Source organism: Alligator sinensis, unplaced genomic scaffold (assembly GCF_000455745.1).
Source record: "Alligator sinensis unplaced genomic scaffold, ASM45574v1 scaffold1131_1, whole genome shotgun sequence".
In the NCBI taxonomy this organism is placed as follows: domain Eukaryota; kingdom Metazoa; phylum Chordata; order Crocodylia; family Alligatoridae; genus Alligator; species Alligator sinensis.
This window is the reverse complement of record NW_005842218.1, coordinates 97,644-113,511: the sequence shown is the minus strand read 5'-3', so window position 1 is coordinate 113,511 and position 15,868 is coordinate 97,644. Positions and strand designations below refer to the sequence as shown.

Below are 15,868 nucleotides of genomic sequence, written 5' to 3'. Positions count from 1 at the left end.
TGCTTCCAGTTTTGGGCTCCACAATTCAAAAAGGATGTGGAGAAGCTTGAGAGAGTCCAGAGAAGAGCCACGCGCATGATCAGAGGTCAGGGAAGCAGACCCTACGATGACAGGCTGAGAGCCCTGGGGCTCTTTAGCCTGGAAAAGCGCAGGCTCAGGGGTGATCTGATGGCCACCTACAAGTTTATCAGGGGTGACCACCAGCATCTGGGGGAACGTTTGTTCACCAGAGTGCCCCAAGGGATGACGACTAGGTCGAACGGTCATAAACTACTACAAGACCGTTTCAGGCTGGACATAAGGAAGAATTTCTTTACTGTCCGAGCCCCCAAGGTCTGGAACAGCCTGCCACTGGAGGTGGTTCAAGCGCCTACACTGAACACCTTCAAGAGCAAACTGGATGCTTATCTTGCTGGGATCCTATGACCCCAGCTGACTTCCTGCCCTTTGGGCAGGGGGCTGGACTCGATGATCTTCCGAGGTCCCTTCCAGCCCTAATGTCTATGAAATCTATGAAATCTATGAACTGCTGCTTGGCTTAGAAGTGGTGGGGTGAGCTGTCCCCAGCTCCTAGGCAGCTCCAAGCAGCATGGAGTTGGGGGTTTACCTCAGCTCTTTTCCAAGGAGAAAAATTCTTCTGATGATTTAGATTAACTGGAGAGGGATTGCCTGTTTGGTTACAACTGTTATAATCCCTGATTACCATGGCCTACGTTATGATAATGTCCATTCAAGTCTATCACGGTGCTGCTCAGGCATGGCACAGTTTGTAGGTTTAGATAAAACATTGGTTGATGCAGAAACGTGGTATTGGTCAGCACTTTGGGGTGTGCAGTGTTAAAACTGTATCATCTGGTGCCTGTTAGACCTGAGGAATTTGCCCAGAGGCCTTTCTTTCATGGTGAATATGAACTGAATATGAATTCCTTTCCATTTAGCAAGGTATATAATTTGATCCTGTTCTCTCAGCTTCCAGGTATACTCAAAATGCTAAATTGCCTGGGCTACAAATAGCACACAAATGGCAAAGTTCAAGTTGAGCGGCGACTGGGTTAACTCTGGCTTCTTCTCACCCGTTGTCTGTCTCCTCCCAAAAGTTTCAGTCTAACAAACTAGGACAACAAAAAGGTGCTGTTCTCCAGCCCCAAGAGCCCTGGATCTTGGGGTGTTCCCTTGTTTACCTCTGCAAATAGCAATCACCTCCGTTTCCCCTCCAGGGACCCGCCTGTGGTCTAAGCAGGGCAGTGCCACCAGGGAACGTCAGAGCCCTCCTTGGACAGGCTCTCCGAGGCACTAGCTCCATCCCTGCCCAGAGGCGATCGCTGTTTGCAGAGGTAAACAAGGGAACAAGCTTTCTGCACAGAAAATTCAGACACATTAATTGCACATATAGACATGCCCAGAGAGAGTCAAATCTAGACCTCATCTTGTGAACTATTTTGTTTAGTTTTTGTTGTGATAAATTATGATGTTTCTCAATAAAAATGAAAAAAATATACACTGGTAATTGCTTTTCAGCCTTGTCTATCAAGACTGTTGGCTTTGTGGGAAGTTGGGGAGGGTTTCTTTCCTCATATGAAGTTTGGCAGCTGGTTTCTTCCATCTTCCTAGTTGATCTCCACACATTTGTATTACTATAAAAGAAGATTCTTTGGTAGTATGAGATCAGTGCTCTTTTTGAGTAATTAACCCATGTTAATTACAATGTTTTTATACAGTAAGATATTCCCGTTTATGTGTAATAGTTCTTTTAAAGGTCTTTTAAATGTATTTCCTTGTTAGGCAGACAAGGTTTTTTGGGTGAATCTTATTAGACCAACTTAAATAGTTGGAAGACAACTATAAAAACTATTTTTTCCAACTATTTAAATTGGTCTAATAAAAGATATCAGATTCACCCAAAGAACCTTGTCTGCCTATGTACTTAGACCAACACGGCTACAACCTGTTTCATAAACAAGTATAATTAATAACATATATATTAAGAATTGATTGATTTCTTCTTAGATACACCTATGGATTTAGGAGAGTCTTTAATATTACTAGCAGACAAATCACTTATGGAGCTACCTTTGGAAGCTCTGAGTATCTTTCAAGAGGAGGCAATATGTTCTGTATCCAGAGACTTTTCTCTCCAACTTCTCTACAATCGAATACATATAGAGGAACCAGGTACAATTACTAGAGTATTCTTTGTATTCCAAAACAAGGATGTAATAAAACCAAGTATTTATTATGCTATTCATATAATTTACATTGTACTAAGAGGCTGTCTTATATAATTGAATTCCTAGTAATAGTGGCTGAACTATCTGCTACAAAGAGTATATTAAAAACATGTGAAAGATTTTCAGTAATGTACAGGATTATGGGGTGGGGGGAATCATTGACAAAGTAAAAAATAACCAAATCAGTTATAAGATACACCTCAAATAACCATCATGCATTACAGTGATGCCTGACTGCCACACTGCCCTTTGAGCAAGAGTCATCTGTGCTTACTTTATTTAATCAGTTATTGCAGAGAGTATTGAGAAATGTAATCTCATTTCTTCTGCTTCCTTCAAAACCATTTAAACATTCAGAGGCTCTCAACTACAGGTAGTTCATTTTCCTTCAAGAGTGTCAGGAATATTCACAAAGGTATTTTTGGTCATTTAACTGTTCAGGTGATGACATAGTGCACAGGTCTACACAAGCCACCCACTGCACAGTTGTTACTGCACAGTCATTTAGTACTTGCATAACCAAGCACTAAATGGCTGCGCAGTAACTGGCATTACTGCACAGTAGCATCTTGGCATGGTTTCCTAGTGGCTCTTACAACAGTGTTGCGTCACAGTTCATACCAGTAACGAGCTACTGTACAGTAAGCCTCTCAGGTAGATGTGACCACTTATTCAGAATGATAAGGGCTTTTTTTCCTGTTTCTTCAACAATGAATTACTCTTTCCATTAGTAGTATTCATATTTAATTAAATACTTATCTACTTCATTTTGTAAAAAGAAATAATTATTTAAATGCTAACATACTTCATTTTGCAAAATACCCAGAGTCTCTATTAAGATAGAAAACATTACATGCAGCTAGTTACTGGGGATTAATTAGGTAATTTCTTTCAGTGAAAGAATTCACACAGTAATTCAGTGAGCACCAAGTCTATAGTAAAGCTTTTATATTCTTTTTTTCTACAGAGAATGAAGTAAAAAAAGATGTTAAAAGTTCAAAGGAGCCAAAGCCAAAAGCAAATCAGAAAAAGAGCATAAAAATAGTAAGCAGAACCATATATTCGCTTTTAACATAAAGGAGTGCTAATGTCTATAATGAGATATAATTTTAAAGATATCTCATAAATGTGGAGTTACAGTTTTACACATTTTCTTGAGGTTTTTCTAAAGATATGTTCGTGAAGAGGGGCAACAGAATAATTTGTTTTCCTTGTTTAGCTGTCACACACTCATTTTTAGCGCTAGAAATGACTGGCGAAATTGCACTGCTAGAAATCATGGTGAGAGTGGGGGAATATATAGGTGCCCCAGCCTGCAACCACCTCCTCGTCTTTTCAGGCAAACAAGCTGAGCTCTGGCCTTGTTGAAATAAGAGAGTCCAGAGGAGAGCCATGCGCATGATCAGAGGGCCAGAGAACAGGCCTTATGAGGAGAGGCTGAGAGCCATGGGACTCTTCAGCCTGGAACAGCGTAGGCTCAGGGGTGACTTAGTGGCTGCCTATAAGTATATAAGGGGCGTGTATCAGGATCTGGGGGAACGTTTGTTCACCAGAGCACCCCAAGGGATGACAGGGTCAAATGGTCACAAACTCCTCCAAGATCATTTTAGGCTGGACATAAGGAAAACCTTCTTTACTGTCTGAGCCCCCAAAGCCTGGAGTAGACTGCCTCCAGAAGTGGTGTAAGCACCTACTCTGGACTCTTAAGAAACATTTAGATGCTTATCTTGCTGGGATTGTTTGACTCCAGCTGACTTCCTGCCCCTTGGGCAGGGGGCTGGACTTGATGATATTGCGAGGTTCCTTCCAGCCCTAATGTCGATGAAATCTATGGAATTTCTTCCTTGGGGAAGTGCTTTCCTGTGATCCCGGTCTCGAGATGGTGCTGGGGGCAGCAGCAACTCAACTTCTCTCATACCAGGAGGAATCTAGCAGCAGGAAAATGCCTCCAATGCCTTCCACAGATGGGAGTTACCCTGGTCTTGGGAAGGCATGGGGGGCATTTCCTCAAGGCCAGAGCCTGGCTCCAGTTGCAGGAGAGGGAAGGAGTCAAGGAGTAGTGTTATGCCCCCTATGCCTTTCACAGACCAGGGGCACCCCAGTCTCTGGAATGTGAAGCAAGCAGCAGCTAATTGATCCTTCCCAAGCCCCTGGATGAATCAAGCAGTGGGGATATGCCATATAGAGGTGTTCATTCTGGTGCAAGAAACTCTTGCTCAGACAAAAATCTTCAGCTGCATCCAGACGAGCAGGGGCATGTGCTTGCAGCAGCAGAAATTTCCTCAGTACACAACCCTGCATGTGCACTTCATAGCGGGATAAACTGTCCTGCAACAGGCAAACTGCCTTTGCCCAGCTCTTCAGCCAGGGAGAGCTGGAGGCTGAGGCTAGCACCTGTGCTGGCGCCAGCAGTCTTATCTGGTGGCCTGGTAGCATGCTGGAACAGCAGGGGCATAGGTCAGACATCACCAGGGCCTGGCCGGCAGCCAGAGCTTTGCTCTGGACAGCCCAACCTCCATATGTGCCAACACATGCTTATTTTGCATGCTTTGCACCTCTTATGTTTCTGGGGGTGGGGGGTGTTGCTACCGGGAAATCCCGGTATCAAATTTTGCCACTGCACTGCGTATTTGTAGCACAGTGCATGTTTTAATGTTTGCTGCTTGTGGTTTGTGGCACTATAAACTACATGCCCCTGCTCATCTGGACACGGCCTTTCTGGGCAAAAACTGAAGATCGAGAAACCACATGAATGCCTGTATACTCTCAGCTTCTAACAGCATTTCTCCTGTTAGAAACAAGGGCCTGTTCACACCCATTGTAAGTGTTAAATAGAATGAATATCAGATTTTGTGATAAGAATCCAGATCCTTCATCTTTTCTCAATAATTCCTGAGCTGCTTTTTCCTTATTCTGTTTATCAGTGATGGTACACAACAGGAAATCACTTCAAAATACACTTCAAGGTATACTTGAGCTATTTCTCATCAACAAAATAATTGTTGCCTATGCTTTTGATTTTAGTTGGTGCTGGCGTATAGATCTGATTTTTTTACCTATGCTTCTAGCATTCAGTAAACCTTTTGAGTATCTGATTTTGTCGGACCCAGTTATGTGTTATTGATATACCTTGGTAAAAAAGTAATCTTTATTATTATTTAATTGTAGGTGCCAGTTAATCGTGTTTTACCTCCTAATTGCATGCCTTTGGATATGAATAATTTTAAATGTATCCTTTCAAAAGTTACTGTTATCCAAGATATATCAATTAAAATTACAGATTTCATTGTTTGCATCTTCTTAACTGTGTATCAGATATTGTGGATCCGTATAATGAAACAAAAGAAACAGGTAATGTTTAAAGTACTTGTCTCCCAAACTGGAGTTGTGACATTAAAGTTGTTGACTAAACAGCTCTTTCTGATACATGTACTTACTTAATCATCAGTTAGTTTTGATGATTTCTTCTGAGTTTTTCTAATTTTTTATAAAAATTAAAACCTGCTTCAGATTCAGTCACTTGCCAAATTAGGTTGCATTCTTCCCTCAAATTAGAAATCAAATATTAAATTTGTATCTCAAATAAATTATTTACGTAATCTTTCTCACTAGGTGTTCCCCCCAAAATACACAGCTTATTAGCAAGAACTTGTTATAGCATTTTTAATTAAGATGGAAAACTATTGCTTAAGCGCTATACTGAGGGCCATAAGTGGATTAAGCAGGTATGAATGCTGAGTATACTGCTAAGGCTGCAGAAGTTCTATGTCCTTCATAAGCTTGGAAAAAAGTCTAACGAGAGACGTGGGTTAGGAGAAGGGTAAAGGAATCCAGTCACCCTTATGTACTATCCAACAATTGCTGCTAGTTCCAGGGAGCTGGAACTGTAACTCCACAACCTGGCCTCAGCTCATGATGGTAACTTTCAGCTCCTAACTCCTCTGTTGTCTTACATTTCACCTGCATAGAGCCTGATCATTCTGACTCTGTGCTGGTCTTTGGATGTACAACCCAAGAGAAAATATTGGACACTTCTTGAATGCTTATCTGGAATTCTTGCATTATGTATTACTGAGATTTATTTCTTCCTAAATAACTGACTGGTACAGTTCTTACATTGCAGAAGCAATAAGTCCTTCTAAAAAAATAAGGGAAATCCTACAAAAATACCAGGAGCAATTTACATCTCGTTGGGAAGGTGTTATTGGTAGCATTCGTGTTCCAAGGTTAGTAATTACTCTTCTATGTTGCTCTCCATTTTACTTTTTTTTTTCTTCAATTACAGTACTTCCCAAAGGCCCCAATCAAAATTAGGGCCCCATTGTGAAAATATGTGATCGCTGCCCCAAATATATCTTTAGCTTTGTAGACAAAAGTTTTCAAAAAGAATCCAGGAAACAAACCCGGACGAAACTTAGCCAAACTGGTAACGCCAAAACTGCAGGATATGTGGATATTCTCATGAGTATTGCTACTGCCTGTTGGAATGTTAGAACAGCCTATTGGAACTGTATTTTTTGATTGCAATAAATGAAGTCTTAGAAAATAGTAATGTAAATACTGGAAAATGAGACGACCAGAAACTTTGCTAAAAGTCAATAAATAGATCAATAGAGTCATAAATTAGCATTCTAGCAAAGTACTAGGTGAGTACATACTCTTCTATGGACCTTACAACTCCTCCTGGCCTCAAACAGTTAAAAAACATTTTTAATATATAAAATGTTTGCAAACTTGCTTCTGTATGTACATTATGATATTGCAATATGGGAACACAGAGTTCTGAAATAAATCAATGGAGATTTATCTCATAGTGTACAATTTTGAGGAGATCTGATAGTAAAAGTATAATAATTTTTACAGTTAATTAGAATAATTCTATGTATGAATACTTCAGTCTTACCCAAAGAAATTAAAATGCAGCAGCTCAGTATTGCCATTATCAGTGCATTATTTACTATGAGATGTTAGACTGTTATAGTCTATATAAACTTCTATTGCAAATTCTGCTTCATAACATTTTCTCTGTCTTTCTGCTTTATATATATTCTTCCAAACAATTGCTTGTTGAGTAACTAACACAGAAAAAATTTGCATAGATGTCTTTGAAAAATATTCTGTGAAATATTAACATAGTCTAAACAACTTCTTGCCTTTGCTTGCAGTCAAGCTGAATGGGAGCAGCTACTGAGTACAAGCAGTGCATTTCTGTTCTATGGGATGGAGAGATTCTTATCTCATATTTTACTTGACAGATTGGTTGCTATGAATATCCCAGGTGAGGAAAGCAAGCTGAAAAGGAATATTTGGTATACTCTTTTCTCACTAATAATCATAAAATTATATTTATTCTATACCAAATAATTATTAATGTTACTGTTCTGCAGTAAAGGGCACATTTCAATGCACAGCTGAAGGGCCATGCTCTTCATTTAAGCTATTCTGTGTTTAATACTGTCAAGCCCTGCTGCTGGCACAGGTGCGATCACGTTTGTGTTAGGAAGGAGCTTGGATTGTGGCAGAATGGGAACTGCAATTTCTAAGCATCAGTCATAAACCTGTGTTCTGTTTGAAAAGGGGGATACTGGAAGGCAGAAAAGGGTTGCTGTTTCCCCCTTCCTCACTTTCCAAGCTAGCTTCATGTTCAGGTAAAATAAGCACTTCAGGCAGCTGGTGACCAAATCAGAGACGCATGAAAATTCCACTCCCCCCAAAAATGCCTGAGAGGAAATCCCACCTGATAGTAAACAAGTTGCTCATCATCTAGGGATATAACCCTTGCCATCTCAGGTTATTTCCTGGCCAAACTGTCCTCAACCCTTACTATCAAAACAAGCATAGCAGTCTCTTGCTTTTTATCAGAACCAACAATAGTTAAGAAGATTGTGCTTTCTTAGCAGAAGGAAAATTCTGTACCAGAAGCTTCCAGAGAAATCTGCATGGGGAATGCAAAAAAAAGAGCTTCTGTGCAGGAGCACTCACAATGACTAATCTGCTTTTCAGAACATAATCATAGTAAGACATGAGTTGCTAGCTATGTGCAGACAACCTTTCAGTTAATGCTCTGTCCAAAGAAGCAGACTTGTGGAGTTGTTGAGTGGGAATAAGCTCTTTTCAGTGTGGAAAAGAGCCAGTCTTTTACAGGCAGGCAAATATAAAAGTGCCTCCTGCCCTACACTTGCACACTTGCTACAGAGCAACCCTTTCAAACTGGAGAGTGTACTTACCAGATAAGTTTCCAGAATCTCTAAGTACACATGCTTTTAGTTTACTTAGGCCATTCTGTAGATTATATGCCTGAACCAAAAGAATATACCTACAAACCTGCCCAAGTGGGATCAGATCAATAGTCAAAATCCAACAACCAGCAGCAGATGTTTAAAAAGGGGCAAAAGGCGATGTAGTGGCTACTTTTGATACCAACAATGGAAATCTCCTATGTACTGTTAGAGGTTGCCTTATTATGAAGGCATCAATGTTCATATTCTTTTGAAAAGCAAAAAGTAATGTTGAAGTAGAAGTATCATCGTGTTCAAAACAACAGAATCTTAGGGCCTCATATTGCAAAATGTTAAAATTTAGTACCAGGTGGCAAGCTAGGCATTTTGGAAACCTGTCATAGATGTCCCTAGGAACACTGGGGGAAAATGTACAAAATATGTCAACTAAGTTCTGTTCCTCTGCAAATTCATTTGGTAGGAAATTGTTAATGGGTTGGGTCTGATATGTCATGTGTTCTCAAGGCCTGACACCATGCCTTGCTCTGGTATCACAAGTGTACAGATGGAGTGGTATAACACTCCACTCTGACTAAAATGTCCTTTTGCCCAGTTGAGTTCATTCTGAAGGTTGCTAGGGGCATGATACTGCGTTGTGCTGTGTACACAGGTACATCATTCTTAAATATATAGGGATGGAATGTCCATTCCTGGCTCCTGTTGTTCTCTAATAATAATTAAAACTCTGCTTAATCTTCCTACTCTACTTCTGTGATCTGCTGCTCATTATTTCCCAGTAGTGATAAATGAGAATAAAGCCGTGACTGTGCAACAGAATGAGAAATTTCTTACCTGCTAATTTTCTTTTCTTCTGTTAGCATCATCTCTGCTCATTCAACCCACCCTGATAGTCTGATAAATGGCCAGAATACAAATTGAAGCTTTTTCCTAAAGGGAGACTTAGACATCTAATTGTCTCAAGGTTAATTGATTCATTATATCAAGTTATTACCTTAATACTAATAATTAATTTCTGGAGCGTTTCTACAGCTTTGGAAAAATTCTCCTGGTGGCCTGAGCTGAAGGGTGGGGTTTTAGTACTGCAACATTCAGAAGCCATACTGGCCTGCCTCCAGGTTCTGTAGATGGGGGCATTAACTCATTCACGATAAATGAAGAGAGAAGTTGCTAACAGAAAATTGTCAGATTAATTTTTCATTGCTCTTAGAATGGTTTTAGGTCATGTCCATACTACACACACTTTACCAGTATATTACAGGTATAATAAATCAGCAAAATATTCTCAGTGTATACCTAGCAAGCTAGTAAAACTATTCACACCCCTAGCCATCCTAGGTGTATAGTCTAAATTGAAGTTTTCAGCAGCAGATCCCATGGTACTTAAGGTTGTGGTTTTTTTATTGAACATACCTTCCTCTGTTGTTTAGAGGCAGATTTTTCTCTTCTGAAATTTGGTTTCCTGCCATTGCATCCAGATATCTTAGAAAGGCAGACATAAAATGCAGCAACTTTTCAAGATATCCTCTAATATTTGGGCCTAAATTTAAATCAGAGAGGGCACGTCTATTGGCGTGCTACAGTGACATAGCAATCACGTGAGTCTACACGTGATCACCAGCTACGTCGCCATAGCAGCCCACTCCCCACTTATATTGCATTGCTATGGCAACATAGCGGTGAAATCTAACCATGCACCACGCTCACGGTGCAGTAACCACCCCGTACTGCACCATGCTTTACTACTTCCAAAAGGAAGTACTAAAGCATGGCACTGTATCAATGTTGCCATATGGGAACATGTAGACGTGTCTAGAGTGATTTACTCTGTATAAGGAGTGGACACGTGACCAGCTCTCCCAAGATAGCTGCCCCTAATAGGAGCAGTTAAGTGCCTGAACACTTGGTGGGGAGAGCTGGTTGCTACTCCATTATAAAATAGATACAGGGGTGGACATGCAATCAGTATAATGCTCTAACTCACAGTGGCTACTTCTCAAGTGATGACTTCATGCTAGAGTGGAATGATATGGTCCCAGTTTAAGGCGGTACAGTGTGTCCACTCCACTTTTATCCCAGAGTAGTCAGTTTACTGCAGAGTGTGACCATGTTGAAAGTTTGACCAGAGCTGCCCAACAACCAGACTTCTTTTAAAAATATTTAGGCATCTATAAACACAGATAGGTGCCTATTTGCCTTCTTAAATTCTTGAGTAGCTTTACAAATTTGACCCCAGGTCCTAAAATATCTCTTTTTCTTAGCACAGCTGTCAGAATTAATCCCCTGTAAAAAGTTCACTATTCACTCAGCTAATAGGATTGAATATAATTTAAAGGGAAGGTGTATTCACAAGTTGTTCTGCTTTCAGTTCACCTGCACTAATTTTCACAGTCCCAGTTTGACAGCCCATAATGTTATCCTGCAGGCTATAGACTGAACCAGATTCAAAGCCAGTTTTTCATTGAGGTCAATACATGTATTTGCTCATAAGCCTTCACTGAACTGTGTCTTCACTGAACATATCAATATAATTCACTGTCATCAAAGACGAATGTTGTTTCCTATGAATGGAGATTTCATATTTACCAGTCTGCCTACAGTTTTCTGTATTTAATAGTTTTTGAGAGGGCATGAATAGTCATTTACAAAAGACAGATTTTTTTTAGAATTACAGTAGCTTTTTGTATTTTTCTCAAATATTCAAGAATACAGTGCAGGAATTAAAAAGCTTGCTAATGAATTAGGCAGACAAGGTTCTTTGGGTGAATTTGATATCTTTTATTAGACCAACCCAAATAGTTAGAGAATGTTGGCCCTTAGACCAACACGGCTACAACCTACACCCCTGCTAATGAATTAGTCAGTTCTGTATTTTTTTATTTGGTTTCACTGGCACCATAAATTAATAGCAAACATTTGGAAAAATCATATTTGATTTATAAGGCACTGGGATAATCTCCCAGAATAGTACATATATTATTTAAAATCGTACTTAAATTTCAATCAACAGATAGACAGCTGATATTCTGCTGTAAATGTCAGACATGTCATTGCGTGCAAAATATTATGGAATCTGTTTGGATAAAATTCAAATAGCAGACTTGGGTTGAAGCTTGTCCTACAATGATTAGAACTTAGTCATACAGGTAATTCCACAGAGCTTAGTTCTTCCTGGCTTGAATAAAATTGTAGTAGAGACCTGTAAATTATTTTTCCTATTAATTGAATGAATATTGTGCTAAGGACCCCTGGGATCCAATAGTATTAGGTACTATACAAACACTGAACAAAAAAAGATGTGTTAATAGAAGTGTTTGCTGAAATATGCATGGTCAGTTATCAGATGACAAGGATAGTTAGTAGCAAAGCCAAGGGGTTAAATCAGGGGTATGAAGTATACATCTTGCAGAGCTTCTCTGTCTTACCCACTGGGTTATGTATGGGCCCTGGAGTTTGAGGGAAAGGCCAGTGGTGAGTAGGGCCTAATGTAGAAACAGGGGCCCCAGCTGACATGGCCATTGCAACAGGAGGTGAGCAAGTCTTGCCCTGCCACCTTCGCCACAGCATCTGCCTGCCTCTCAGCCACTTGTCCCCCTACTGCTGCTCTGGCTGCTTATGTCATGGCTGAAGCTGCTGCCAGTGCCTTGGCCCAAATACATCCCATAAGGAGCCCCCGTTCTGGATCTGGCCAGGGCATAAGGTAAGTTTGACACTCCTAGGATAGATAACTAACTTATAGTAGGGAAAGAACAGAATCTGGCCATGGACAGACTTGCTGTATGGAGTGCTACAAGTGCTTTTGAAGTACTACAAACAGCAAGGGTGCAGACATTCATGTTCAGTGAAGCACTTAAAAATAACTCTCAGAAAAGGAACATCTTTGAAGTGCTTACTTTAAAAGCTCTTTCTGACATGGCCGCACCCTCTAGTGGAGTGTGATAGGAGGTTGCATGATCCCCTGGTATCCCACAGTGCTCTGCTTCCCCTTCTTCACCCCCACCTAGGGAGGAAGTGGGGAGCCAGGCATGCAGTCAGTGAGCTCTCTCCTGTGCATTCAGCTGTTCTTGAGAAACTGGAACAAAGAGGCATGCCTGTTCATCATCGCCCTTGCTGGAGAACACTGCTGCTACATTTTCTCACAGCAGTTTTGAAGTCCTGGGCAGGGGGATATCTGCACAGACCTGAAGATGCTTTGACTTTGAAGTACTCCAAATGGGAGTGTGATTTGGGCCACCTCAAATGGATTTCTGCCCATACTCTCTGGGTTCATTTGGTTATACTTTGTTATTAATGTACATACTGCTGAAATAACAGAATTTTTTTTTCCCCAGAATGCCAGTTGATGATACTTTTAGATCTGATGCAGTCAACTCAGAGTTCTCAACGACTGACGAAGACTGATATACACAGAAGGTCAAATAAATTTTGTTTTAGTAATATCTCTATTAAGCCACATTCTACTTTTTTCTTTAAAAGTAAATTTAAAGTTCTGTATGCCAAATTTTATCTACTTCTGCAGGCAGAAAGAGCTCCTATTGAGCTCCTATTGAAGTCTGAAGTTAGGATTTGGGCATTTTTCTCCTGTGTTGTATTTTATCAGGGCCATGTTACTAAAGATAAATAGAAGAGTATAGCAAGGACCTGTAGAAATAAAATTACAGAAGTCAGTGTACAAATTTATATACAACAACCAAAATTATTAGAAGTCTAGAAAAGGTGACTCACAAGGTTAGGAGAACCAGGACTATTTAATCTGGAGAACAGAATCCGGAGGGGGAATATGGTAAGTTTTCAAGTACAAAAAGAGTTGTTACAAGGAGGATGGTAATCATCTGTTCTCCATGTCCTCCAAGGATAGGACAAGAAGTAATAGACTGATACTAGAGCAAAAGAGATTTAGTATTTATATCATGGACATTTTTCTAATTATGGTAGTGTTTAAGTACTCTAGGTTAAAATTACCTAGAGAGATTGTCAGATTTCTATCACTGAAAGTTTTTGAGTACAGATTAGATAAATATTTTTTCTAAAGAGTTTTAGACTGGGATGTAACTGCCTTGTTCAAGTAAGGAGTTGGACTTAGATGACCTCCTGAGTTCCCTTCCAGCCTTATTTTTCTGTGATCCTGTGAACAGTGAAGAGGTGACAAGCCAAAACTCAAAAGAAAAAAGGGCAAAGAGAACAGAAACCTTTCACTATGTGACCTGAACCCAGATGCTGTGAAGTCAGGATTTTTAAGTCATTCCAGTGAAATCAATACAGCATTTTTATAATAGGCAAGACTTCCACATTCCTTCTAAAGCTTCATACACTTAATAGTTTGATTCTCAGCCAAGTGATTGTCTTTTACTGGAATAATATTTTTAAAGATGCTAATTAACTTTCTTGCACATGTTTACTATTGCTGACCAAGGGTGTTTAACCTTGAAGACCGCTCTGTCTCCCTGGTGTCACATAATTTCCAATATGAATTCTTGACAGAGTATGGCCTTTATCTTTGCTTCTAATGCCCAGGGCCAGATTAACTGGGTAATGGGCCTTAGGCAAACAGTGGGCCCCTGCTATATATATATATATATATACAGTAGTGTGTGTGTGTGTGTGTGTGTGTATGTGTATCTAGCTATATATATAGGGGGCCACAGTTTGTTTGCCTAAGGCCCATTACCCAGTTAATCTGGCCCTGGGCATTAGAAGCAAAGATAAAGGCCTTACTCTGTCAAGAATTCATATTGGAAATTATGTGACACCAGGGAGACAGAGCGGTCTTCAAGGTTAAACACCCTTGGTCAGCAATAGTAAACATGTGCAAGAAAGTTAATTTTTATTTTTATATATATATGTATATATATATGTATATATATATATCCACATATGTAGATGGACAGGCTTGGGGAAGAGTTGGATTGAGCCAGGTGATGCCCCTGAGCTCAGGCAGCCCTTGGCCTGCTAGCTACCTGTCTGGAGAGCACTGCCGCTGCAGAGGGAAGGACCAGGGCCCCGCCACAGCTCAGGGCTCTAGGCATGTGCCTAGTTTACGTATGCATTAATCTGGCCCTGCTAATGCCTTTCAGTTAATTTTGTAAAATGACATCAAATCCTCTGTCCAATAATTGTTTAATTTGTCAATAAACTTGTAACCCATGCGAGCATGCTAAGGCCAAGTGATGTGCTGGATTTTGGGTCCTCAGGGTGTCAGTAGCCCTGGGAGCCCCTCAAGCAGATCTACTAACTGAGGTGTCCCATGGAGAGGTGACTTTCCCTCACCCTCACCACTCAGGAATGTGCTCTGAACCTGATGAACACATTATGCTTCATTATACACAACCAATTTATATACAGAAAAATAAACAAAAAATGTAATAACAATGGTTAATAATAAAACTAACAATTTAGATACAATTTACAACTGCAATATTAGGTGGATAATTCCTGCACACTGGGTGGTTCCACTTGTGTTAAACAACCTCAGTAATTAAATTCACTTTGTTATAACGCTTTAAAACAGTTTTGCACCATAACTCCTTTAGTCCTTCCTGGCAACACAGCGAAACAGGCTCTGAACAGCTGCTGCAGGTAATAGGCTCCCATTTGTTTCCTTCTGGAAATACACTTCCTGCAAACATTAGTGATTAGCAGGGATCCTGGTTTTCCGTTTCCCATGGAAAAACAGACAACCACAGATTTCCCATTTTTATCAGAAAAAACACGGATTTTCTCTTTTAGAAGAGAAACCCACAGATTTCCCCCTTTTGCAAAGAGCTCTGCAGACTGGCAGAGTTCCAGCCTACAAGAGCTGTTTGCAAAAGGGGCGGGAAAACCCTCAACCCTGCCCGGAAGGGAAAGGAGCGGGGAAGGGCAGGGCCCGACACTCACACTTACCAAAGGCTGCTTCAGGCTCACTCTTTTTGCTGGAGGTAAGTGGGGCTTGGGGGTTGCAGGGTGGGGCTAGGGGCTGAGGGAGCGGGGAGGTTTGCAGCCAGCCAGGCACTCCAGCCAGGAGGGGGTTTGCAGCCTGCCCACTTCTGGCCAGAGTGCTCAACTGGCTGGAAACCCCCGCTGCTCCTGGCCAGCTGCAAACCTCTCCAATCCCTCAGCCCCCAGCCAGCTTGGGCACTCCCTGGCCAGGCACTCTGGCCTGGAGGGGAGATTTGCAGCTGGCCAGGAGTGGCGGGGGTTTGCAGCCGGCCGAGCATTCTGGCCAGGAACAGGCATGCTGCAAGCCCCCTCCCAGCCAGGGTGCCTGGCCAGCTGCAAACCCTGGGTCGCAAATGATGTGCTCCCTGCCCTGCTGCCCTCCCCCAGGCTCTCCAGAGCACAGCATCTGTGACTGGTGTGGCAGAGCACAGTGGGACCATGCACGAAAGCTGCCTGCCGCTACAAGCTCCTTGCTGCCCTCGCCAC

General features: G+C 41.1%; 1 protein-coding gene across 1 annotated transcript in view; it reads left to right on the top strand.

Moving 5' to 3' along the window:
- Positions 1-15,868, top strand: part of CFAP46 (cilia and flagella associated protein 46) — a 175,991-nt gene that overhangs the window by 151,824 nt on the left and 8,299 nt on the right. Inside the window, 7 exon segments of the mRNA XM_025208066.1 lie at positions 2,008-2,172; positions 3,196-3,272; positions 5,397-5,457; positions 5,544-5,579; positions 6,352-6,454; positions 7,394-7,506; positions 12,796-12,877. Of these exon segments, the coding sequence (XP_025063851.1) occupies positions 2,008-2,172; positions 3,196-3,272; positions 5,397-5,457; positions 5,544-5,579; positions 6,352-6,454; positions 7,394-7,506; positions 12,796-12,877 (637 nt within the window).